This window comes from Rattus norvegicus, chromosome 14, assembly GCF_021556685.1.
Source record: "Rattus norvegicus strain SHRSP/BbbUtx chromosome 14, alternate assembly SHRSP_T2T, whole genome shotgun sequence".
NCBI lineage: Eukaryota > Metazoa > Chordata > Mammalia > Rodentia > Muridae > Rattus > Rattus norvegicus.
In genome coordinates this window covers 79,096,786-79,124,630 of record NC_141547.1, presented here as the reverse complement: position 1 = coordinate 79,124,630, position 27,845 = coordinate 79,096,786, and the positions used below count along the sequence as shown (strand labels likewise).

General features: G+C 49.7%; 1 protein-coding gene across 14 annotated transcripts in view; it reads right to left on the bottom strand.

The window, feature by feature from the left end:
• Sorcs2 (sortilin-related VPS10 domain containing receptor 2) overlaps positions 1 to 27,845 on the bottom strand; it is a 363,891-nt gene that overhangs the window by 57,267 nt on the left and 278,779 nt on the right. For all 14 annotated transcript variants that reach the window (XM_087583136.1, XM_087583146.1, NM_001107225.2 and 11 more), the window contains 1 exon segment: positions 4,725 to 4,889. In XM_087583136.1, coding sequence (XP_087439262.1) covers positions 4,725 to 4,889 — 165 coding nt within the window.

The window sequence follows — 27,845 nt, the reverse complement described above, 5'->3', positions numbered from 1 at the left end:
GAAAACAGCATCTTCCATTTGTAAAGGAGCTTTAAACAAGGAAGTTTCCCTCTTTTGGATGACTGCCGACAGGCAAGGTTCTCCTGTGCTCTATGAAGTCCATGGACTTATGCCTGGCATGACCCAAAGCTCAATAACTATGAAGGCGCGTGGATCAGCTTGGCTGTGATCTATATCAAATGCTGTCTCATTGAAAACCTGCCCACATAGAAACACACACTCAAACCTACCTAGACACCCACACTCATACACCTACAGACTCTCATGCTCATGCACGTACACTATCATAGACACAAACACTAGAAGGATACTTTTTCTCCTTTGACAAGATGAGGGAACTAAGGTCCAGAAATGTAATACATCACTCATCATAACATAGCATTTGCATATAGCAGCGATTCCCATCTCATAGACCTAAGTTCATAGTACTATGTCAGTGGTAAAACAGCGTTCCCAGGTTGGGGATTTAGCTCAGTGGTAGAGTGCTTGCCTAGCAAGCTCAAGGCCCTGGGTTCGGTCCCCAGCTCCGAAAAAAAAAGAAGAAGAAAAAGAATCGGGAAAAAACAGCGTCCCCAGAAGAATGGCTGACCCTCTCTGGCCCTCTCTCTGGGCCATCTGAATGATGGAGGCGAAGTTCCTTTCCATCTCATGAATCAGTTTTTACATCTGCAAATTGGTAGAGCATTGCTCACACACCCACAGCCAGTCAAGAAGAAAAGCATTTAGGGGTCCAGTGACAACATTCCTGCATTAATGGGGCATTATCACTGTTATCCCCACCAATGTGCTGGTGTTTATGACGCCCATCCCAGAGCTTTATGTTGCCTTTCCCGTTCATGCTCATGGGGGTGGTGAGTTTACTGTCTGTCATCAATTGCTGCAGAAACAGAACACTTCTGCTCCATAAAAGGTAAACATAGAAAACAAACAAGAACCAACATTGGAGGGATACCTAGTAGTTAAAATCTTCATAGAGGTAGCCTGTGGCAGGGTGGTACAGGCTGGAGGGTGTATCCCAGGAGACTGAGGGAGTATACTTTAAGGCATTGCTTCCCTGAGAAAGGGTAAGGTGAGAAAGTGCAGCCAAGTCTAGGAGAAGGTGACAAGAGAAAGTGCACCCTAGGAGTGCACATAAGTGACCCTCATATGGGACCAGAAGACCAGCAGCTTTGCTCTGAGCTCTGGTAGCATCACTACTGAAGGTCCTCAGCTTTCATTATCCCTTGCTCAGAATACCTTGTTGTCTTCATAGGTGGAACATGGATGTCTGCCATTGTGCTGACTCTCTTGCAGCTAGACTATTGGATCAGAGAAGAAATGTGTTCACGGGGTTTGGAAAGCCAAATTGAAATGAAGGGTTTTCCTTCTTGCCTTGGGGTATACTCTCATATCTTAGGGAGCATGCTTAACTTTGGAGTGCAGGGGGAAATATGTATTCTGTTTTTTACATAGGTGCTAGGGATCTGAACTCAGGCCCTTATGCTTGTGCAAAAAGCTCTTTGCAGACCGAGCAATATCCCCAGCCCCTCAGAAGAGTTTCTTGACTGGAAGAGGAGGGAAGAAGGAAAGAAAGCAAAACAAAGTGAATCTGACCTTATCTTAGAAATCAGTGCCTTAGCCAGAAAGCAGGTCCACAGTTCAACCCCAGGGAGATAAGGCTGTATAGGTAATGAGACAGTATTCCCAAAGGAGCTGAGTAGAAGGGGCAAACCAGTCCTGGGAGCCTTAGGACTTTGCTAAGACATGTGAGGAACACATATGAAGTATCACCCAAGAGGCCTGGCCAGATTACAGTAAGATACCTCAGATTGTGTCCTAAGTCATGACATAGTGAGGAAGGAACAGAGGGAGGTAGGATAATACTCCCAAGTAAGGCAGAGCCTTTGTCAGAGCAAGGGCAGGCATCTGGGAAGAGGAAGGAGAGGTGGGGGAATGGCAGATCAGGGGAAAGGAGTCTGGGTCTTAGTGAACAGCTTAGTCCTGTTCATAGAGTGTTTGTGCCAACCTGGTTGCTTGGGACCCGGTGTATGACTCGGGTCAAAATTGAAGCTGGCCAAGTTTCTGTTTTGTTTCACCCATGTGATGAAACCAGCATACTCCCCAGATGAAAACCACATGGAATCCTGGACCCTAGTAGCCAAGAACCACACCTAGAACATTCCAGAAAAGCCTGGCACAGTCCCAGCTACCTACAGACCCAGGACCAATGCCCAACACACTGCTCTGAACCAGAGTGCTTCGCAGTGTGTGCCTCTCAGCAGTGTCCAGACGCCTGGCTAACAGCAAATTTGTAGATTTGTAAGGTCAAAGCTGGCCTGATCCACTACAGACCCAGCTTCTTGGGCATCTAAACATTGACAGACCACCAAGCACCCACAAAACTCAAGCCGGCCATCACTTACTAATTTCCCCAAATCCCTCAGTCCTTTTATAACAGCAATTAAACCTTTTTTCCCTCTCCTTTCTTCCCTTGTCATCACAGAAAAGAGCCAAGGAAAATAACCAAGGTTTCAGCTCCATTAATTTTTCAGGGCACCATAAATTAAGGAGCAATTGCAACACAGTCAATTTCTTCAGGAAAATAACTCGCCATGGCTGTGCTTTGGTCTAATTACATGGAAGGCTAAGTACTGCTATTAATACCCATAAGGATGTGCAGCCCTGAGGGAAAAAGATAGGAACAGGCAGGCAGCCATAGGCAAGGGACACTAGAACTTGGCAAGAAGGCTGGGCTCTGGGGAAAGCTGGCCTTGGCCATCACCAAGGACTCCACTTAGGGTTCTCTTACCTGGCTGATCCCCATTAATAGGAATTTGTCATTGGTCCATATGTTCATTCATTTAACCAACTTCTATCCATCCACTCATCCATCTACCCATTTATTTACCATCTAACTCCTGCCCACATATCCATCCACCATCCTACTTACCCAGGTATCTCTCCACTACCCCATATTCCTATGTATTCAACCCTGGAACCCATCCATCTATTCATAATACACACACACACACACACACACACACACACACACGCACAATCAGTTTATCCAAATCTATTCATCCATCCATAATCTACCTATGGTGGATTAAATAGGTTTGACCACCAAAGACTCATGCGTTTAAATGCTTGACCATAAATAATGGCATTACTAGGAGGCGTGGCTTTGTTGGAGGAACTGTGCTACCGTGCAGGTAGGCTTTGAGGTTTCCTATGCTCAAACTCTGCACACAGTATGGCACAGTCTCCTTCTGTTGCCTCAGATCAAGATGTAGAACTCTCAGCTCCTCCATCGCCATGTCTGCCTGTACACTGCTATGCTTCCCTCCATGATGATAATAAACTGAACTTCTAAAACTGTAAGCCAGTCCCAATGAAATAGTTTCCTTAATAAGAGTTGCCTTGGTCATGGTGTCTCTTCACAGCAATAAAATCCAAACTAAGACACTATACATCTACGTAAAATCTATTCATCCAGCCATTTTTCCATCATCTGCTCATCTATCTATCCCTATATTCATACATAATCTATCCAGTCGTGCACCTTTCCATCCATCCATCCATCCATCCATCCATCCATCCATCCATCCATTCATCCATCCTTGCCTATGTCCATCTATAATATATCCACCCAGCATATATTTTCAGAGAACACTTGATTTTATAATGGTAAAATATAAATCCAACATGGCTACCTTCCAAGAGCTCAGTCCTAGTGTGTGTGTGTGTGTGTGTGTGTGTGTGTGTGTGTATGTGTGTGCGCGCGCACTACAGATTGTGATCAAACACTAACAGAAACACACAACTGCATGTTAGTACTAGGGAAGGGGCACAGGAGCAGGAAGAACATGGAACATGTGTTCATGTTTATTGCATTTCAGGTACAGAGGTCTGACAGAATGGATACATGCCGGCCGTCACACCTGTCCCTCTCCCAGGGGCTGATGAACAGCAGTTTCCAGTGGTTGCTGCACAGGCCATCGGGAGGGTTCAGATACAGTCATAGACATAAGTACACCAAGCACGTCCATGTGTGCATGCAGTGGGCTTCCTAAGGATGGGCAGAGACTTAACCATGAAGATAAATCAATGCTACTTTAACCCAAAGCACATAGAGGCCACCAGGTCTGGGAAAGGGGGACCATTTCTCCCCAGAGACCCAAAGACATTCAATTTTAGCCCAGAGACATTAATTTTACACTTCTGGCATCTAGATCTGTGATAAGACACATTTTTGGCATTTAAATCCTTAAATCTGTGGTCCCTGCTCATCATGGCTGCAGGAAATGAAACAGTAGCCCTCCACCTGAGCATGTTCTAGCCTAAGGTAGAGGGAGAGAGGCAGAGGGCAAGGACTCAGTATTACCTAAGACCTCCTGACTCAGCTCATAGGCCTCTGTGTACCAAGGGCAGCTCACTTGATAGACACAGTGTGGCAGGTACTGCATGTCTGTCACCAGGGCTAGAGACCCCTTCTGGGACCTTTCTCTTGCCTTTTATATGGTATGGTGGCACCTCTAGTCATTGTAACACACACCATTGATGTGAGACTCCCCATGCTGATACACGGCCACACGAGTGTCTCAATGAGAGCAACATTGAGGTTCACACCTCCCAGCTCCAGCAAGGCTCTTCCTCATCAGTTGGGGGTTCCTGACAGGAACACTGCTTCTGTCTTAATGTTCATCTGATTGGGACATAGGACCTCACATCCCATGTCCTCTTACCTTGCTGTCCTTGGTGTAGGCAAGAACCTTGTCCTCCTCCTTTGGGTGAAAGAGGAGAGTCTCCACAAGGAAGGGGACAGGATACTTCTGGAATGTGGTGCCCTCGTCAGTGCTGAGGAAGAGGCTCTGTTCCCTGTCACCGAGGGATGAGCTCACCAGGATGATCTGAAACACAGAATGTGAGACTGAAATCAGGGTCACTATTAGGAGGTGCGTGCCCCATCAATGCCACTCCCCACCTCACCCCCACTCTTGAAGGTCCTCTGCAGGAACTGTGGCAGAGAGCTGAGGCTTGACCTGGAATCCTGAAGTTCAAGGTCTCTACCATAAAGAGTAGGATAAGAGGAGAGCTGAGATGGGTATGAGTATCACTCAGGACGTCTGAATGAGAACTGTGTAATACAGGTGATGTGAGGGACATGGGTGATGGGAGTGGAGGTGCCTGTCTGCAGAAGAGAATGCTGCTAGGTGGGTAGTAGCCTAGATTTCAAAGGGTGATGAGGGGCTGACAGAGATGGAAAGGCTACTGCAAGGTCACTGCAGCCAATGGATTAGTGTCCCCTGAAAACATGTACCCATATACTAAGCCCCTGGGAAGATGAGAGTTGAGAATATATCATGTCCTAAGACCTCCATGTTGTGTTAGCTGTAGGTTTGGGGCTGTTCCTTGCCCTCAAAAAGTTCATTTTAGCAGCAGCATTTGTCTCCATTTTGGGCACATACTTGGGGGGCAGGGTGACTGTACCATGGTGGGCATGTAAACAAGACCACCTGGCCAGCAAAATGACTTATTTCTAAAGGCAGAAAGAGAGGGGGGGAAAGAGAGTCATTGTAGAGATACACTAAAGTAAACTGGACCCTCTGAGTAAATGATATATTAAACCATAGCAGAAAAAACAGGCCTGTGATTTATCACACACACACCAGACAGAGGAAAGGCAGCAACACCCCTACCTGGATGCTGTAAAGAAGAGGTTGCCTGGTTTGTTTGGGGAGAGACAGGAGATAGGGCAAGAGGACTGAAAGAATGAATAGAAATTGGTAACTGGCAGGGGTGGGGGTGAGGGCATCTCTAAGATGTGCCAGAGACCTGGGATGGGGAAGGCTCCCAGGAGTCTATGGGAGTGACATTAGCAGAGACCCCTAGCAGTGGGGATAACCTGAAGTGGGCACTTCCTGTAGCCAGACAGGACCTCCAGTGGAGGGATATGAACACCAACCCACCCATAAAACGTTCAACCCAAAATTCGTCCGGTCTACAAGAAATACAGGGACAAAGATGGAGGAGAGATTGAGGGAATGGCCCAACAATAACTGGCCCAACTTGAGACCCATCGGAAGGGCAAGTACCAGTCCCTGACACTATTAATGATACTTTGTTATGCTTATAGACAGGAGCCTTGCATAGCTGTCCTCTGAGAGGCTCCACGCAGCTGCTGACAGGAGATGCAAAGACCCACAGCCAAATGTTGGATGGAGCTTGGGAAGTCTTATGGGACCCAAAGGGGATAGAGACTCCTCAAGAAGACCAACAAACAGAGTCAACTAACATGGCCCTTGGAGGCTCTCAGAGACTGAACCACCAATTAAAGAACTGAACCACACACACACACACACACACACACACACACACACACACACACACACACACACACACACACAGAGCAGATGAGCAGAGCTTGGTCTTCATTCACATCCCCCAAAACTAGAGTGGGAGCTGTTGCCTGTCTCTGGGAATCCATTCTCCTAACTGGGCTGCCTTGTCTGGCTGTGGAGGTAGAGGATGCACCAGCCCTGAAGAGACTTGATGTGCCAGGATTGGGGATACCCAGGGGGGCCTACACTCTCTTAAAGGAGAAGGGGAGGAGGGATAGAGGGAGGGGTTGTGTGATGGGGGAGACTGGGAGGAGCAGGGTAGCAATCAGGTGGTGAATCGAATGAATGAATAAATCAGTGGGGAAAATAAAGAAGACATTACCTCGCCGTGAGAACATGCGCCACAGAATCAACTAAGGGCTCAAGGGGCTCACAGAGACCGAAGTGACAATCACAGACCTCTGTGGATCTGAGCTAGGGCCTCTGCATATACCTTATAGTTGCATAGTTGGTGTACTTATGGGACACCTAACAGTGGGAGTTGTGTGACTCTCTTGCCTATGCTTGGGACCCTTTGCTTTCTAACGGGTCACCTTATGCAGCCTCCATAGGAGGGTTTGTGCCTAGACTTATTCTAACTTGCTATACCTAGAGAAACAGAAGAGGAGTGGATATAGGGGAAAGAGGAGGTAGTAGGGGGATTGAGAGGAGGGAGGAAGGAAAACTGAGTTTGGGATGTAATATATGTAAAGAATTATTAAAACTAAAAAACAAAAAATAAGAAGTCACCTGACACCATGACGGTCATCTGTCAGCTGACTCATATTGGCATCAAGGGACAGGAAGCTGAGAACTCCTAACGGCCCCAAGGGCTTAGGCCTAACTCAGTCCCCAGGTTGATATGGTGTCTTAGTCAGGATTTCTGTCGCTGTAATGAGACACTGTGACCAAAAAGCAAGTTGGGAAGGAAAGAGTTTGTTCAGCCTACACTTCCACATTGCTATTCCTCACCAAAGGAAGTCAGGACAGGAACTCAATCAGGGATGGAACCACTGCAATGGTATTTGCTAGAAGATTCCAGAGGGAGGCACTGTCTTTAGGACACTGGCTGGTGGGTGACCCTCAGGCCCCTGTGCTGTGGCTTGCTCTGCTGTCCTCTTTGTAGTGGGATTGTATCCTGCCTCTCCTAGGGTGAAGCAGCTCGGTAGTGATGGAATTCTGCCCTAGAACAGGCCTCTCCTCCCCTGCTATTTACTTAAGCATTCAGTTATATCACTAGGGAGTCATGAATATTTATTTTATACTTTGCATTGTAATTCATAAACTGTTTTGCTCAGAGCATCCAGCTGCAGCTCTCTGGAACTTTTGGCTCCCTTGTTCTTCCTTAGACAGTTCAAACTATGTGTCCATACCTTGACAAGAAGAAAAAAAGACATAACCCACCCAGAAATCCTGTGTTTGGCTCATCAGCCTGCTTAACATCCCTTTCTCCACCCCAGTCCCGAGATGCACAACTGGTTTGGCCAATCTTGTGCCTAGAGCCCACATGCTTCTCATTAAACTCTTTCCCATGGTGCGTTTGACGCGGCAACTGCTTGCCCTGGGCCTCCAGGTTGAACTTCATGCTCTGAGCAACTCCTATGACCGCCGGCATAGGAGTGGGTGGGCTTGGCAATTGGTCCATCCTGGGTGCACGGGGAATAGAATGTATGCATGAATGAGGAGATGGCTGGCCCCAACTCCACCTGCACTCCCATAGGATCCTGTTTGTTTTTCTCTTTGGGAGAACATTCTCATGAATATTCAAGTAGCCTGGAGGCCAACAACCAGAGAGTCTCATTTACTTCCTCCTCGCTGCTCCCAGTAGCAGACAGCACACATTAGTGAAGGCTTGTTCATTCATTCATTCATTCATTCATTCATTCATTCTTCTATGACTGCTCACCCATGAGCAAGAAGGGGGCCTTCTTTGAGGAGGGGCACATAGGTAGCTATGCCTTGAATTGGTAGACTTCATTGGCAAACCAGGGTAGTGACGTGATGAACAGGGTTTCTAAGAGCAGGGTCCCTGGCCCAGCTCCCCTTTCCACCCCAGGCTCCTGTATCAGCCACCTCAACTCTGTGTTTCTGTGGTAGACTGAGGCAGTAGGTACCTTGCGTTTCTGGGTGTGTGCTGCTCCCTACATGGATGCACAGGAGGATGGGGATAGCCCAGCTCAGTCACTGGTGACTTCAAATGTTCTGAGTGCAAACTCCCAGACAACAAAACCCTACCTGCAGGTGGCCCCACACCAGTCAACCTGTGGGTGGGGTCATGGCCTTCCTCCTATATCTGCTTATCAAACAGCGTCCTGTCCACAAAGGCTCCCATTGCATAGGCTGCCTCTTCCAGGATACCCGTCTCCTACCACGCACCCCCATCCTGGTACAGAGTCAGTGCAGCCTCTTTACCCTCACCCAGAGTGGCTTGCACCATGAGCCTTGTGGCTGGTTATGCTCTCTGGGGAAGCCTCCCCACAGCCTGGCAAAGCTGGGTCTGTGTATCTACTGTAGCCATGTCCCAGCCTAGACAACTCCAACTGACCCAGAGTAGGTGCTGTGACTTCATTCCTGATTAAGAGCTCTGGGCTCAGGCCACCATACCCTGAGGTGGGTCCAGGCCTCTGTCTATGTGATCCTGAGGTGAATGCCAAGAACCCAGCAAGCTCGCTGAGGTCTATTTTCAGCCTTAAAACTGGGAGAATGAGGCAGAAAAGAAGAAAGTGCTGACAGGGATGAGAGTCCTGGGGCAAAAAGCAAATCAATTAGCAGCTTGGGGGTGGAGGCGGGCAGATTGCACTTCCAAATTGGGAGGCAGACTCTATTTCTAACAGGGTATTTTTACTACTTACTATTCTGGGGGAGACATATGGTACCTGAGCTAGGTCCTGGGGCCCGTGAGGCTGGGCTTCCTGAAATCAGAGGCAACGTGTTCAAACATGCTGTGGAAATACCTTGACACATTCGTTTGACTGATGGCTGGGCCTGAGCTCTAGGAAAGGCTAGTGAGCTACAGGGCCCAGCACAGGGTCAGACCCATAGGATAGGGAATGGTATACAGAGCACTCACAGCATAGCTACCAAGGAAGTGTGATTGCTTTCATTTCTCCAAGGTTATGCTGAGGCCAGTGAGGCCAAGGTCCTGGTGAATGGCATTCGCTTGGGCTGCACCCACTTCTTTCCCTTCATGTTTCCCTGCACCACCCAACTAAGGCCAATGCCAATGTCAAGGGCACAATTGCATCTGGAAGGCAACTAGCAAGCACCGGGGGTCTTGATACGGCAGAACATTCTACAAAGGCCTTCCTCCCTACCCCAAGGACCAGAAATGGCTCCCAGAAGTCTACAAGCCATCAACACGCTGGGGATGGATTTCTGACTGCATGAAGCTCCCTGGACCTTTCTCCACCCTGGTCACTGTCAGTGCACACACATGTCCAGAGCCCCTATTGCAGCAAGCCCTTCCTCCAAAGTACCTCTGTTCACAAGGCCCACAGGGACAGAGAGAGGACCTCTGTGTTTGGGAGCACAGCCCGTGAATGCTCCAGCTGCCCTACTGCAGCAGACAGATAACTTCTATGGAAGGTCAGTGCAGCCACATATGAAGGGTTTGGGGGCAGCTCCTGGCAGAAGTGGGGCATGCTGGGTGAGACCTGTGCTCTATTCTTGTTCCCTTGGCTGTATCAGGAATCCTGACTGCTTTGAGGTCTTCTTCCGGCCTCCAGATTTAGTCCAGTCTCCTTCCTGTCTGCTGTGGTCCATGGGATACTAGTTAGAGCCTCCTAGTCCGATGTGCCCCTGTGACCCCTTCCCTCCGAGGCTTCGTGTGGCTTTTCTGCTCACCAGGTGCTGGATGTCACTTCCCTGGTCCGAATCCTGCCATAAAGCTTTCAACTCACTTCTTCCAAAAGCTAATGCTAACTCCCAGCCAACCCCAGTGACACACATCAGACTTCAACCACTTACACGGGGCTTACAGAAAACAAAAGAAAGTAAATGTCATCTTTGCTTGCCAGAGCCTTGCTGGGCAGCCCCACGGACCTTCCTTCCTGTCTCTCCATTATGTATGTGTGTGCGATTGTGGGGTGTACTGCCAGCCTAAGCCTCAAGACTAGTATCACCTGTTTGCTTAGCTCCCCACCCCCACATGTTCCCGGCCAGCCAGATAGACCCAGCTGGGAATCCAGGAAGCTTGGTTTTGACTGCTGGAGAGGCAGACAGTGGAGGCAAACACAGAGGCGCCACCCCCAGATCTGAAATTAGAACCTGCCTGAATCTCATCTGGAGGTGAATCATGAGGAATGAGAATTCTCTAGCCCAGTGCCTCGAGACTTGCAAATGGGGGCTCGGCACCCTCTGGTGAGATCTCTGGAGAGGCAGGAGTGGTCATCTGTTTGGCCATCTCCAGGGCACAGTGATAGGTATACTAGAGGAATGGGAGGCGGGAGCTGAAGGAGCCAGATGGGTTAGTTAAATGAGACCTCAGACAAAGGCAGCACAGACAGGGGGTGGATGGGTGCTAACAGTGCTTGCAGTTGGGGTTCGGTGGCTTGGGTAGGGAATGAGTGACATGGGTCACACATGCTGCTGGCACGGGCAAATATAGACAGAAGGACAGTCATCCTAACATGTGACCATCACCTCAGCCCATCTAGGCCTTCACTCTAGCTGGCCTGTGTACCATGTACAGAACCCTCTGGGTCCCAACGTTAAAGTCCCTTTCCCATGCCTGCTGTAGTTTCTGATGATGAAAAGATCTAGAACTATATTAGCAGCCAAAGGCCAGGATTTAGTCCATTCCCTTTGTGCCTGCTGAACAATGCACACTTCACCCAGACCTTTCCCTGTAGAGCCTCTTTGGCCTTGATGTCTCCGATTTCTCGTCTTTGGCCTACAAGATCTAGGACTTGGCTGCCTCAAGACAATCAGCTCTTTCAGCAGAGTGAGCTTGCTGTGAGCTAGGAACTGCATTCCTGCATCAAGGTGACAAGATGGAAATATGTGTTGGGACAGGATGCAGATGACACCTGTTCACAGCATGATTCCCCAGAGATTTGAGCTCCCATTGTGCAGAATACATCAGAGCGTCCTCATGCCCCAGCTGGGAGCTGCTGTAGTTTCTTAGAAATTTACCAGGAATGCTGTGAGAGGACAGTACACAGAGCATAAAAGCACTTGGCACACAGACCTAATGGCCTGAGTTCTGTCCCTGGAACCACAGTGGAAGGAAAGAACCAACCAAGTTGTCCTGTAACCTCTACATGTGCACCGTGGCATCCGTGTGCCCACCCCGTCACCCTAGTACTAAACAAACAAATTCATCGGGAGCCAGCAGACCACAGCAAGACTGTCTGAATAGACACAGGTGTTCTTGGCAGGGCACCCCAACTCTCCTTATTTGATATAATAGTTCCTTCTCTATTGCTATAATCAAAACTGTCACCAAGGCAACTTGGAGAAGAAAGTTTATGGTTTTCCAGAGTCCATGATGGCAGAGTGCAGGCATGGCTGCAAGAGCAGGCAGTTGAGGGCCCACATTTGGAACCACAAAGCAGAGAAAGTAAACCAGAAACGCCACAAGTCATTGAACCCCGAAGCCCACTCCGCTGACACACTTCCTTCCACAAGCTCATACCGCCTAAGCCTTCTCAAACAGTGTCATCCACAGAGAACAAAGTATTCAAATGCCAGAGACTGTGCAGGACAGGGGCTCGGGGGTGGGGGGGTGGGGGGTAGGGGTGGAGTCTCATTGAAGCCATCGAATCTGGAGAGGGGTTACTTCAGAGCTTATGAAGGACTGGAGGGTGAGAACTGGGCCCACAGGTAGTGATTGACAGGATGTATGGTACTGGGGTTGTAGAGACACCATACACAGGATTCCTGTTATTTATCTACACCAATGCCCTGTGGGACCATCACAATGACCAGGAGGGCAACCTCCCACCCCCCTTACCTGTCTCAGTTCTGGGCAGGATGCATTCATAAACACAAGCTTTAGTCTTACATAACACCCTGGGTGGGAGAATGCTCTTGTCTCTCTTCCGGACAGAGAAGCAGGAGCCTGGAGGAGGAAATGACTTGCCCAGGGTCATGTAGCCATATGCTCTCCCACAGACACATGGATGGCTCTGCTCGTGTGGCAGCCACCCTGCCTCTGTGCTCACATTTTGGGCTGATGAACACTCAGCGCTGATTTAGTAAAGCAGCCACTCAAACACAATCACAGAATTGATTGTCAGCTAAGGGCTGGTTCAGCTTTAATTACTGACTTGACAATTGCTGAAACGCCAAGAAATGTCCCCCGGGCACACTTGTAAATTGAAAGGAAGAGGCACGCCTTTCCCTTGGCCAGGGGCTGCCTTGAAACCTGGCACCTGATCGATAGTCATCGGAGAAGGAAGGCATATTTCGGGAGACATAAAAACAACTCACCACCCACGTTCTACAACCTTGATTTATGGCTAATCTTGTCAATAACATGGAACTCGAGGCTGGGGTATTGTTGAGACCTCTGTTCTCTGAGGGGCTGTGCGTGGAGGCCCTGGAGGGGATGTGGTTTAATTGCGTTTGTTTGCCTGTCTGAAGGCATTTCGCCGACAATGCAAAGAAACCTACTCGCCTGGGCAGTGTGAGGACGGTGAATTCTCTGGAGTGACTGTGTTGGCAAGATTGTCTTTTATCGGGACCGTTGTGTTAACTACGTAAGATTAGATCAGTGAACAATTTGTTCATTCATCTGCCCTAATTGAACAGCAGGAGGCGAGGGACCGCCTGGCAGCACCCTTAGTGTTCTGGCTTTGCAGGGCTGCCTGCGCCTGGGTAATGGTGGCACTGTGGGAATGACAGGGTCCCTAAGACGTTCTCATGAAATAGTCACAAGCCAGAGACTAAGGTGTCATTGTCACCACTAGACCAGAAGTAAGGTGGTGCAAAGGTACTTCTCAGCTTGGCCATTCTGGTCATTGTCCCTGGAGAAGGATGATGGAGGCCTCAGAGCCAGTTGGCCTGCATGCCCACTTAGGGACTATTGATAATCTGGTCAGAGAACCCAGTGAGGATAGAGCTGAATGGCCCACACTGAGGCTTCCTGTTTGGCCCTCACCACAGTTTCCTGTTGCCCCTCACTGCAGCTTCCTGTTGTCCCTCACTGCAGCTTCCTGTTGTCCCTCACCACAGTTTCCTGTTGCCCCTCACTGCAGCTTCCTGTTGTCCCTCACTGCAGCTTCCTGTTGTCCCTCACCGCAGTTTCCTGTTGCCCCTCACTGCAGCTTCCTGTTGCCCCTCACTGCAGCTTCCTGTTGTCCCTCACTGCAGCTTCCTGTTGTCCCTCACTGCAGCTTCCTGTTGTCCCTCACTGCAGCTTCCTGTTGTCCCTCACCACAGTTTCCTGTTGCCCCTCACTGCAGCTTCCTGTTGTCCCTCACTGCAGCTTCCTGTTGTCCCTCACTGCAGCTTCCTGTTGTCCCTCACTGCAGCTTCCTGTTGTCCCTCACTGCAGCTTCCTGTTGTCCCTCACTGCAGCTTCCTGTTGTCCCTCACTGCAGCTTCCTGTTGTCCCTCACTGCAGCTTCCTGTTGTCCCTCACCACAGTTTCCTGTTGCCCCTCACTGCAGCTTCCTGTTGTCCCTCACTGCAGCTTCCTGTTGTCCCTCACTGCAGCTTCCTGTTGTCCCTCACTGCAGCTTCCTGTTTTGCCCTTTCCTTGGCTTCCTGTTAGGCCCTGACTACAGCTTCCTCATGTCTCTCACTGCAGCTTCCTGTTTTGCCTTTTCCTTGGCTTCCTGTTAGGCCCTGACTACAGCTTCCTGTAGCTCCTTACTACTCTGTTGGCCCTCACCACACTTTCCTTTCCAACTGGCTGCTACAATTTCTGTTTGGTTCTTACCGCAACTTCCTCAAATACCCCCAGTCCCTGTGGCTTCATGTTTGGTCCTTACAGCAGCAGTGTTGTGTAGAGCAGAGAAGAACCTTACACAGGAAACCACAGTGTCCAGCCATAGCCAACACCTGAGTGACACGGCAGTGGCACATTGATTACTCAGCATGGACAACATGGGTGACAAGATAACCAGACTTGGATTAACACTGTGTGTTAGGTCCCAAAGAAATCTAGGATCAATGACTAACTGGGGTGACCATTGACATCAAATCTGGCCACTAGTGTCTCTCAGCATAACAAGTTCTTGTTATAGAATCCTAGTTCCTTTCAGCTCCTCACTCCTACCCCCTACCTTAAATCTCTCAGCCCCTGAGCTTCATTTTCCTTCCACAGCTTCTGATTTTTATATAACTCAGCCATTTTGGCCATGTGCTTTCTTTTTTCTGCTCTTGGCTTCTTTCTTGGTCCTCTGCTTGGTCCAGGCTCCGGGTTCCGCCTCTTGACCCTCTCTTGTCTTTTCCTCTCTTGCTCCCTCCCTGATCTCATGGTCATGTTCAATCTGGACTCTACCAGATGCCTCAGGCTGTTCTCTCCCTCATATCTACACTAAATCCCTTCTCATCAACAACACCTAGGACAGCCCTGTCCTCAGGTTCATTCACTGGGTACCAGGACTAGACAGAATGCTTTCTGTGTTTTTTAAATGGCCCTTTGGTGAAGTAAGCCAGGCCTTGCAGGCACTCAGGTGAGTGTCTCTAAGGTCTATGTGATGAAGGCTTGGTCCCTATCCTGTGTAGAAGTGATGGAACCTGAGGGGAGGCCAGTGGAAGCAAGGTCACTTGGGGGTGTGACCTTGAAGGGGACATGACTCAGGCCCCTTCCTTGACATTTTCTCTCTACTTCCTGGCCATCATGGGGTCAAGACGTCACCTCTGTCACAAGCCCCTACCATGGTACACTGAGTCAGAACAGAGGTGCAACAGCAGAGGCAGTGGGGCATGGACTGTGAGCCACACAAACTTTCCTTAATAAAACAATAATTTCACGTGGTAGCTCAACTTTTGGATACTTTGTGAGTTCTATTTTCTTTCCTTCTCCAACCCTCTTCTTCCACCCTTTCAACCTCCTAACACTAGGTAGGAGAGAAAATAAAAGGACAGAGGAGAAAGGGACAGCATCATCGTAGACTACTTCCTGCTGACTAGAGGCATCGAGTTCCTTGGGGAAAGTTTGGCCTTCACCATCAGGATATCTAATTTCGTCTTTTGTTCTCTTCACACACGACTACGTGACAAACTACAGCCAACAGCATCTAGCCACCAGCCAGCCTACCAGCCCCTTCCATGGGGGCTCTAGTACTTAACACCTGCTGAAAAGTGCCCAGAATCCCAAACATCACACGATTGCAGGAACCATCTGCATCTGGCAAAACAAAAACACCACACCAAACAACAACAACAACAACAACAACAACAAAAACAACAACAACAAAAACACACCTCTGCTTGAGCACGCGGCAAACCACAGTCAGCTGCTGTGGGCAGCCTGAAGCAGCCACACATCCCCCCACCTGGGACTGACTAAAACGAAAACTTATTCCTATAACATTTCTGTGTTTTTAAAAAGAAACCAAAATTCTTACTACATCAAGTCTCTCAAGACAGCAATACCCAGGTCCCAGAGACAGCGGCTCTAATCCCGGCCACACAGTACCTGGTCATGTGGCTCCATGAGGCAGTAGCGCTAACATCCATGCTGCAGAGGGTGACCCTCAGCCCTTTGTGTCCAACCTTACCTGAGCTGGAGAGTACGTTCAGCCCAAATCCTTGGCTTCACAAGGCACAGGCTGGCTTATGATAGGCACTGACAAGGCAGGCAGAAACAAGCAACCGTGAACTCAAAGGAGGGCTTAGCCCCACACTGTCAGGCAGTACCTTAGCAAAACCTAAAGAGTGTGGGTGGGCCAGGAGATCCATCCAGCAGGGCGATGGGGAGGACAAGGCCTCACAAGCTACAGAGAGGATGGGAAAGGCAGCCCTGAGTCTAGAGGGGGAACTGTGGGGAGGTTCCAGGATGCAGCTGTGTGACAGAGAAGCACCAAGCCACAGTGGCCTGGTGTTCTCTATGGCAAAGACAGGGAAAGAGGCAGAGAGATGGTGGACAGAGATGGGCAGGGACAGAAACGGACAATGCTACATACCAGTCAGATCAGAACATGGCAGTACCACAGGAAGCTCAAATATGGTGAGGATGGACTGAGTTTCTGCATGTACCATATGCCCAAGCCTTATCAGTGGTGGGGTGTGGTCTCTCTGAGCTCTGTTGTCAGTGGTGGAGTGTGGTGTCTCTGGGTCTACTGATTATTAATGATAGGCTACTGATGTCTCGAGGCATTAGTCAGTCGTGACAAATTCATGTCTGTAGATTAATACCCAGTGATGGGGTCTTAGTAACATCAATCATGGGGTTGCTGATGTCTCTGATCTCCAGTGGTTATAACTGATGTTCATGGAAAGAGATGGTGAGGCCTCTAATGTTATCCTATAGTCCTTGAATGTGGCCGTGGCAGTGGCCATGAGTTTTATCAGTTCCTTCTAATCCTTCTTATTGGGAGGTGAATGGTGACATCATTCACATTTTCAAGGAGAGAGACCTGGAGGTGATTTTCCCAGGGCATTCAGCCACTGCAGGGGAGTGCAAGACAGAGCTAACTGAAGAGGTGGCATGTCCCAATAAAAAGGACACTTTTTGTCCTGTACCCAGAGCCCTCCCTGTGGTAGCCTGGTCATGGCTTCTCCCACAGGCAACAAACAGAGGGTGAGGCAGGGTTTGGGTGGGAAACAGGTAAGGTAAGATGGTTCTGGCCTCCCACAAAGCCCAGTGACACCTGAAGCTAGCTCACAGCTGAGTTGCAGAGCTGAAGCCAGCCCAGGACAAGCTGGACCACATATTTTATGATGCTGAAATCATCATCCCTATCCCCGAGCTTTGCTTGAATGCTCCTGGTGATGGGAGGCTTCCTACCTCTTCCTGAAAGTGTTCCCATAGCAGTCTCATTCCAGCATGGAATAATAAATAATAATAATAATAATAATAATAATAATAATAATAATAATAATAATAATAATTCCAGCTTTGCAGCCAGCAGACCTGAGCTGAACTCTGGCTATGTTTGAACATGTAGCCTGGAACCAGTTCAGTGACCCATGGGAGCCTCAACCTAACCCTTGGAAAGCAAAAAGACACCGGGCGGCCTCTCTTTTGTCTCTTCTACCTCTTGAGCTTCAGGTTTGCAGCCTGGTAAGGAATACACTGCTTCCTTCCTAATTGAGGCTGCTCTGGGCACCTCTCCCTCTGGAGGACCCCAGGCTTCAGGGCAGGGTGTGCTACTCTTGACCAGATGCCATTTGAGTCCATCCCAAACATGCTAATTACAACTCACAGGATTGCTATGACATCGGGAAGATGTTTGTGAAACTCAGATGAACACACTGACGACAGGGTGGCAGGTGTAATTCACGTTACCCGATGCCTGACCACTTCACCACATCCATTCTTGGTTCCTCCCCAAACGCAGCAACTTATGATCCCCATTGTCCAGAAGGGTAGTACTCTTTCCTGGGGGTGTCCAGCTCCACAACAGTGGCTGAGCAGGGGACAGAGATGCCCAGAAAGCAGCATTTCCGGTTCCAAGCCCTGCCACAGCCCTGTTGCTTGCCTTTGATCTGATTTATTGATCGTGTGCCTCTGTAAGATTTTGTTCAGCAAAAGATCTTTTTGCAATTTAGGAAAAACATCTTCTGCACATTTGAATTCATCATTACTGCTCTAGTGCATGTACACACACACACACACACACACGTGCGCAAGGGCATGGGCACAAACAGGGAAAGAGATAGGGGTACAAATACAGGCAAGAGTGATAGGCACTGGAGGACCTGTGAATGGTGCTTTTAGTCAGTTCCACACATGACCCTTCCCTGGCCAGGCTCTATCTAGTGTTTTGTTGGCATCACACAGGGCCTGGTCACAGCAAAACCTCCATCAACTGCTTAGGAGTCCCCTCCTTACGGATAGCAGTGGATGGTGTCACAGCCGATGGGGACAGATTCATGCCTCTGATTTACCATGTGGGTGCCAGCTCTCACTTATGGTGGCTTCTCACTGAATTCAGGGGCAACAGGAAGGGGAAGGGTACTCAGGGAGGCATGGAATCCCTGACACAGGAGATTGACCTGGCTGTCTGCCCGTTTGGGAGATAGGAACGTTTATGTCATGGACCTGGCTCTTCACTTACTAACTCCGAGCCCTGGCCTCAGCTTAGATTCTGAACGAGGCAAAGAACTCCCATTGTTACCCCACAGGCCTGTAGCAAGAGCCACCGATGTCAGGGTCACTCACAGTGCCAACGTGTATAGCTACACACAGGCCCAGGTGACGACAGATACCTGCCACCCGATGGGGACGATGTGAGCAGAACACAGCACACGTGCGGGGACAGGGATAAGGACAACACCAGCCTTTGAATGAGAGCATGTGGCACAGCTTTCTGCATTGCCTCTGGGAAGTGGTCACAGAAGCAGACAATAATGTCACAAGACGGAGACCCCAAGATGTCAGCAGGCCACCAGATGAAGTGCCATGCATGCGGCAGTTTGGAATCTGAGGGGCACAGGGACTGGGCAGCCCTGGCATGCTATATGGTGTATGAAGTGGTGATGGTGAGATAGAAAAGGAGAGAGGGAAAGTGGGGGATCAGGAGCTCCCCTGTTCACCCTCCAGGAATCCCTGGGGGCGGGGGAAGCAAGAGTGAGAAGGTGAGGCACAGCTGAGGAGGTTGCTGGGTAACATTGAGGAAACCCAGTCTCTGCCTTCACAGCCAAGGAAACTTCTAAAGACATGGAAACCACATGGGAGCTGGAGCCTGAGTTTAGTGGACCTCAGTTTCAGAGCAAATGTCCTCTTCTTTGACACTCTCAGCTCCCATACATCCATCAGTGGCCAATTCAAATGGACCTCCTCCATGGTCCCTTCTCACTCCTGCTTGTGTCCAGTCCCTGTCATGGCTCCTCCAGCAGTTCTCGTTCCTCAACTTCAGAACTCTTTCTTCTTCTGGACATTGGTTTCAGAGGCTCCCTGGTCTGATGGGTCTGGGTCTAGAGAACAGATGGTACTCACTCCACTGCTGCTTGCCTAGAAACTAGGTATAGGAGGAGTTTTCTAAAGGCTGAAGATTGTGGATGAAGGGATGCACATGTACGTGTGAGTGGAGGGATAGATAGATAATAGATAGATAGATGATGGGTATGTGATAGATAGATGATAGATAGATAGATAGATAGATAGATAGACAGACAGACAGACAGACATAAGTGAGTAGATGAATGCATATATGGATGGCACATGGCATGCACATGATAATGGATATACATACATATACACATGCATATATATATACATACATACATACATACATACATACATACATACCTATGTATGTGGTGTGCGTTGGGGGATGTGGACAAGTAAATACTCATATGAGTGAATAGGAACACAGATAGATAAGACAGTCAACTGGCTTTGGGAGCTAAGTGATGAGTAGATGGACAGGTGGATGGATGGATGGATGGATGGATGGATGGATGGATGGATGGGTGGAGAGATGGGTGGATGGATGGATGAGTAGATAAATGAACAATGGGTAGATGGGTGGGTGGATTGTGGATAGGTGGAAAGGTAAAAGGCAGGTGGATAGAAGGGTGATGGATGAGTGGATAAATAAGTGTTCAGGTAAAGAGTGGATGGGGAGATGGGTGGTTAGGTGGAGGACAGAGGGTGGTCAGTTGGGTGGACGGATATGAGCATGGACAGCCAGTTGGGAAAGTAACTGGGTGCAAAGGTGGATGGATGGGTGGATGAGTCCATGGGATGGTGAGTGGAAGAATAGATGAGCAGATAAGTCTGTAAGTGAATGTGTGTGTGTTTGTGTGTGAGTGTGAGTGTGTGAGTGCGTGTGTGAGTGTGTGTGTGAGTGTGTGAGTGTGTGTTTATGTGTGTGTGAGTGTGTGAGTGTGTGTGTGAGTGTGTGTGTGAGTGTGTGAGTGTGTGTGTGAGTGTGTGTGTGAGTGTGTGTGTGAGTGTGTGTGTGTTTATGTGTGTGTGAGTGTGTTTATGTGTGTGTGAGTGTGTGTGTTTATGTGTGTGTGAGTGTGTGTGTGAGCGTGTGTGTTTATGTGTGTGTGAGTGTGTGTGTGAGTGTGAGTGTGTGTGTGAGTATGTGTGAGTGTGTATGTGTGTGTGTGTAAAATAGAAGGAAGGATGGATAAATGGATGAATGGGCAGAACATAAGGTTTATCATCAAGTATTCCACGTTTCATTGTGGCCCCTGCTCCCTAGCTGCCATTCCAAGCACTGCTGGTCCTTGTCACTGGACCCTGGCTCCTCACCTTTGCTGAGAGGTTCATTGGGTCAAACAAGGGCCCCAGGGAAGGCACACGGAGGGTGTTTTGGGGGAGCCTGGAGTGCTGTGAACCACTGTGGAGTACACTTGCCAGAAATCACATCCAAAATGCACATTGAAGAAACATAATTTCCACGTGGCTGGTTTTAAAACCAAGCAATTAAACGGTTTTACAGTCGGTTTTTAAAACAAGCTCATTGAGTTATGAGCATAAAGCATGTCTCCATCATGTCCAAGTTGCTCTGCCTTGAGATTTCCAGCGCGGTGGGTTTTATAATTAGGTTGCACGGCAGCTCCATCATGATTGAGGCCACTTTGCAGAACTCACTTTGTGGCCCGATGTGACATAATTAGACATAGAAGCTCCCAATGAAGGGTTTACCTGGGGTCGTCTGAGAGGGCAGTTGGAGGGAGGCCAGAGCTGGGGCTGTGAAGGAGGAAAGTGAGGGAGGGCACCTGGGGAGGCATCACTCTCAGCCTGGAAAGGGAAAGCCTAGGATGCTTCTGGATGGAAGCCATTCTCTCCCTGTGTAAGTGGGTAATGTGCCATGACCTCTGCCACTGAGCTTGAAGGCCGCTGGCAGGCTACATCCCCAAAACATGATCTCAGGGGCCGGAGCCTAGGGGAAACTGGGCTGCCAGCCAATAGGATGGCCAGTTGGATAAAAATTTTCAGCAAATGAACAAATGCTTAGTATAAATATATGTATGATATTTGAGACACAGTAAGAATAGTCCATAGCTTTTGTGAAATTCAAATTTAACTCTGAGTTCTATCTAAACTTTTTGTCACGCTGCGCTTGAGTCTCTAAAGTAAGTTTAGAGACTTACTTTAGAGTAAAGTAAAGTAAGTGGGATCAGCCCACTGGTCCCTTGTGGCCAGTCTGAGGCCAACAACCATGGCGCCTCATTACCTATGATAAGTGGCAGGCATTGTAACAGGAGAATTTGGGTCTGAGGGGGCGCCAAGGGGCTTGCCAGTCCCTTGGGAAGAGAAAGGGGGAGCTTCATGCCAGCATCCATGAGCATGGAGAGCCAGTTGGGAAAGTCGCTTTAACAGAGTGTGGAAGAGGAGAGTGTGGACAAAGGAACACCAACATCCTGCAGCCTGTGAAACAGTGGTGACCTGAGCTTGGTCACGGAAGGGGTCTGGCCTGGGCCTCACCTGGCTTCTAGAATGGCTTCTCCCCATGGTCCTCCCGTCCCACCTTTCCAGGCTGAAGCTGGGAACTTTCAGGGGCTTAACATGGGGCCCTCTGGGCCAGCCTTGGCTTGTTCTGTCCCTCTCATCCTGGGCCCTCAAGGCTAGTACAGACTGGTACAGTGAGCGCACAGGACAGAACCTGGAAGCATGGACATGCTGTGGCCGTCAGGTGGATCACACTGCCACACACGCCTTTTGGAGTCCTACAGGCTGGACCCCTGGCCAGTTCTGCTGGAAGCTGTAGGTGTGCTGGGGACAGTGACCCTTGGTCCCACATGGGCATCCTCACTGGGACATTGACAGCTTAGGCAGAGGCCTGCCCTGGAGGCAGCAGCCAGTGCTCACCTGGACATGGAGTGGAGATTTGGGGGAAGGGGTGTTGTCCTCCCCTGCTGTCCCTGTGTCTCCTCTCCATCCTCCCATACCCAAGCATCAGTTCTTCCACTGTGGCCAACCACCCTAAGTCCATCTTGGACTCCTGGCATGGCCTGTCTGGGTGATCTCACCATTTCGTGATCAAGCTCCAGTGCCCATGGCACTCAGCTTGACGTCCAGCCCCTTCCTCCTCCCATGTGCCAAAGGGGTCACCATTATCTCTCAGTCTTCCATGCTACGTCCCACGGCAAAGCCATAAGAGTCACCTTACGTACCCTTACATTAAGCTCCATGCTCCCAAACACATCAAATAATAGGCCGGTGAATAGAGGCCAGAACCAAGGACGCGACCAGAGTCCTTTCCCCTGCCACGGGGTCCCCTGGAGCACGGGTGCCCACTGTGGGCTCAGGAAGGTGCCTCTTCCTGGCACCGTGTTTCAGTCCAGGGGCTACGGGGCTTCCACCCCGATTTCAGTTCCACTACTATGCACATGGCACCCAGAGTCACAAGGGAGGTAGTGCTGGCAGCCATGACACATACAGGTGCCAAGTCAACCTTTGCCTCGCTTCCCTGTGCCATGGACGACTGTGAGACTTTTTTTTTTATTTTCTTCATAAAACCATTCAAACCATTTTTAGCTTGTGGTTACAGGGACTGGACAGTAAACAAAACCGTGTGTGTACCATGCCCAGGTCACATCCAGAGGGGACTCTGCTGATAGGTCCAGTGTTCACAGGGCAATTAAAATCATGACGGACTTGAAGGAGAGCACCCCCCCCCCCAATGTGTGAACTGAGGCTATTCCAAGGGTGTGGGGTCAGCTTGAGGTAGAGGAATGAGACATGCCCCCACCCCATACCCCAGATCTCTCAAACAGGCAGAACTGGGACTCTCTATCCCCCAGACCACTTCATCTGCACCTGGAAGACGGAGCAAACTGCACCTCAGTTACATAGGATCCAGGTGATTCACCCTGGTCTGGGTGTCTGTCTTCAGGGGCATTCCTCTGGAATGGTGTCCCATCCCTCAGTGAGCCTTCACCTTTCACAGTCCTGGTAGCTGCCAGCCACCCACCACTTCCGTGTGGATTCTTGGAGGGCAGCTCGCTGTGAAGTTCAGTTCTATTGTGTCTGGTAGATGGCGCTGCTTCTCCTCTGTCTTCCCTGCAAGCATGTGTGGTTGGTTGAGGGCTGGGGGCATCTTTATGAACTTCTGGGAACTCCATGAATGAGGGAAGCCCCAGGTCCCAGTCTTGTGCTTTGATGGGTCACCAGCTGCTACTGCTTCTGGATTCTTCCTTCACCACTCAGTAAGGAGCTATCTTCCCCTATCCCCAACTCCCATGGTTTCAGCTGACAGGATTGGTATCAGGGCTGCCACCCCTTACCTGGCCGTCCCTCAGAATCAATCATTCCTGCTTTCTGGGCTCTAATCCCTCTGAGAGGCTGGCAGAAGAAACAATCTACTACCTGTGGCAACGAGGAGTAGACAGCGCTGTTGCTTTGTCACAGTTTTTGAGGCCCTTGTATATACCCCACCCATGTACACCCCACCTGTGTACACCCCATCCACAGGTGAAAATATATGGACCAGAGTGAGGACAGGAGGCACAGTCTCCTGAGGTAAAGACTATAGCTTCTGAAGAATATAGCCCTGTGCCCTCCTCCTCTGTCCCTTGCTGATGTCCTCATTTAATTGGCTGTACAATGCAATGCACCTTGGGAGGGTATACACAGGGATGGGTGGCATGGTGGGCGTGGCATCTAAAAGTTGTGTCCCCACAATTTCCCAGGCTAGTTCCCAATTGCCTTCTCTGAAAGCATCTGAAAGTCAGTCTCTTGATGCCGGTTAGAGTTCCAAAAATTGCCTCTGACACTGTGAGCTCTACTTAGCATGTCTATAAATTAGCCTGGGCCAGAGGAGCTGGTCCAGAGCAGGTGTTAGCGAGCTAATCACCATCTCACAATTACAAAGCAGCAGCCTGCAGGCCACTGCGGTCAAGGACTCACCAGTGTCCAGACAAACAGCCGAGAAAGGGAGGGAAGGACAGTGCCCATTGCACCAGCACAGTGCCAGATGTGAGGACCTGCGTTTGCTTGTGGCACTGGCTCCGAGGGCTGGAGGGACTCTGTGACAGATTGAGGGTGGGGCGTTGAACTAAGGTACACAGACACAGCCGCTGTGAGGAGAAGCCACTGAGCCCATTCTGAACTCAGCCCCCTCATCTCCCATAGTGCATCATGGGGCTCTTCTGTTCTCTCTCAAAGGCCCTCAATCATCCTTGCTGATCTCTGATGGTTCCAGACCTTGAGCTAAGGGGTAACAACAAAACCAGACAGCCCTAGTCCAGCTGCCTGAGGCCAAGTTCATCTCATAGGCTTCCTGAGGTACTTGCTGAGATAGGGGCCATGAGGGGCACCGGCTGAGACTATCTGCTGTGGGTAGCTTTCTATACGTGGGACCTAGCTATGATGGAGCCCAGCTTCTGGAGCCTTTCTAACCAGTCATCATCATCATCACCACAACCACCACTACCACCTGCTTGTAGAGTACTGGGGCTGTGGCTCAGTTGGTCCAGTGCTTGTCCAGCTTATACCAAGCCCTGGGTTTGTTTTTGTGGTGCATAAACCAGGTATGGTGAAGTGTACCCCCCTAATACACTGGAGGCAGAGACAAGGCGGATCAGAAAGACGTTCACAGATATCCTCTGCTACAGAGAAATTCAAGGCTAGTTTGGGCTACATGAGAACCTGTCTCAAAACAGAGAAACAGAAACTGCTAACAGGATGTGGGCATCAGTGTGTTCTAGCCTCATGAGTTCAGGGCCATTTGGGCTGTGAGGCTGGAGCATGGACCCGATTCCCAGGCTTGAAGGCTGCCTGAGCCAAATACTGTAATTTACAGAAATGTCAGTGTGGGGTCCGTGGTAGGGTGCTGCCTTTTATTTCCAACAAAGAAAATTAAGGTTCCATATCTCTAGCCACGGAATCCTAAGAGAAGGGCTGTGCAAATATTCCCAGAAGCAGAGAGGCTCAGCACAAGGGCGTGGCTTCTGGAAAAGGCACCTGCGGAGAGGCCTCTTGTGGGAGTTACAGGGTGGAGGGGGTGGAAGGAGCTAGGGAGGGCAGAGCCAGTGGATTCTGGGCAGGGCGTGTGTGTGTGTGTGTGTGTGTGTGTGTGTGTGTGTGAGAGAGAGAGAGAGAGAGAGAGAGAGAGAGAGAGAGAGAGACAGACAGAGAGAGAGAGACAGAGACAGAGACACACAGAGAGAGACAGAGACAGAGACAGAGACACAGAGAGAGAGACAGAGACAGAGACAGAGACACAGAGAGAGAGAGACAGAGAGAGACAGAGACAGAGACAGAGACACACAGAGAGAGACAGAGACACACAGAGAGAGACAGAGACACACACAGAGAGAGACAGAGAGAGACAGAGACAGAGATCTGATCCTGGAGCAGGGCTGTCTTTTAGTGGCTGTGTTACAGGCTGGGACTTTTGTGTGAGGACACAAGGAGCTCCCATCTCTGTGCCTGGTTCCTGTCCTGTCCCTGCCCTCCCAAAAGTGGGTAGGGGAGTCCTACTTCCAAGTCCTGCCAAACCAGATGCTGAGGTTCCCCCATTTCCCCATCTGTCCCCCGGTTTGGACCATAGTCTCCTGAAAGGCAGATCTATAATATCTCACAGAGTTCCCTAGCCCCCTCCCACTAAAAAGGAAGCACACAGCAGGGGTCTCCCCAGGGCTCACATCACATCTCCATGCCTCAGTTTCCACACTGGAAGTGAGTGTGAGAGCCTTTCCATACAGTTAAGGGAGGAACATTAGAGCTTCCTGTTTCTGACAGTCTCAGTGGCTGCTCAGAGCCCATTTGCTGGGCTCCCTCCTCCGTTCCCGGGGATTCCCAGGAGTGTTGTCTCTTATTGTACACTAGCTCTTGACCCCTCAGATGGGGTCATTCAATGACTATGATTTGAGAAAACAAGAAACTGAGATCCACTTACACCCTCACTGCTCATTCCTGCAGCTGAAAACAGCTCCCACAAGGACTCCACAGTGCGTATGTCAGGGGAGCTTGTGTGGTGTTAGAGGGAGAGGAGGCAGTAGGGTGGGGGCAAATGGGTGAGATCAGGGCAGGTAAAGCCTGAAGGCTGGGGCAGGAAGATGGGATTAAAAACACTGGGGCAAGAGAGTTGGTATAGAAGGCCTGGGCAGGCAGGTTAGGGCAGGAAGCTGGGGCAGGTGGGTGGGGACACTGCCTGCTCCACACTGGCTCCTAGGATTTCACAGGAAATTAAGCAAGTCCTTGGACCTCTGTCGACCTCTTTCTCTTGTTTGTTCCATGGTCCTCTCTCATGCCACCCACTGGAGCTAGTCACTTAGTAAAGAGCTGCTTATCCTTAAACCCTCTCTTAGTGCTTCTTCTGCGTCAACCCAGGCCAAGCACAGGGAGCCCATAACAGTCCAAGCCAAGCCCATGATACATCATTGAGGGTAACACTAAGAACCCCTGGAGGGCTAGCCAGCAAAAAGGACTGATCCCTGGGCTGGGGGGGGGGCCAGGCCTGGTTAGCCACTTCTTTACCATGGGATCTGGGAACACGGGCTTCCCCTGGAAACCTGCGCCTAATCCCCAGAGTGAAGGAGGATCTGCCTTGGTAAGACCCCAGCCCCTAAGCCCCGGGTCTAGAATCAGAGCCTTGGCTGGACCTCTGATCCACCACAGCTGGGTGCTGTCCTCTGAACCCCAGTTTGTCTGTGAGTGGGATATTGATTCTGGAGATACAGCTGCTGTGAGGAGGAAGAGACAATGCCTTGGAACATCAGGCACCAGGACACAAGGCAGTTTTTCAAAGACCCTCTGAATACAAGGAGGGACAGAGAGAAAAGCTGTCAGTAATATGTGTGTTATCTAGACCAAACTTCAAATGTAGGTCATGACCGCATATGGGGTTGAATAATTGAACATGCTTTATAAAGACTAGGCAACATTATGAGACTTTTGAACAGGTCATAGCTAAAGACTTCAGAGTCAGATGTGTCACAAGTCCCATATGCTCCTTGCAGAGCTGGCTCCTGTAGTATCATATGTCTTCACTGCAGTCTTGGTTCTGAACACACACACTTTGCACTGCACATGCCAGCATACCACACAATGCCAACAGAGCCTCCTGAAACACCCTGGCTTGCATTCAAGATCACCCTGCATATATAGCTTCTGCCCCTATAAACACATCAGCACTTAATCACAGAAGACAGGGGCTTCTAGCTTTTCCCCACCATTTGATCCCCAGCAGGTATCAAACCAGCATATCTTTGGATCATACCATGTTATCCTGTTAGACAAGCAAGCACAGCTATGTCAGTGTGTAAGCTTGCCTTACTCTTTAATATAGTAAGATGGTGCCTACACACATATAAGAATTGTTCTAAAATTAATTTCTTCATGGCTCGTCATCACTGGGTGCTTATTTAAGAACCTGTGTACTCAGTGTAACACAAACACTTCTCAGCCAAAAGGGGCTCTCTAGCAGAAGATTTGGGCATGACCGGGGAACCAATACCAGT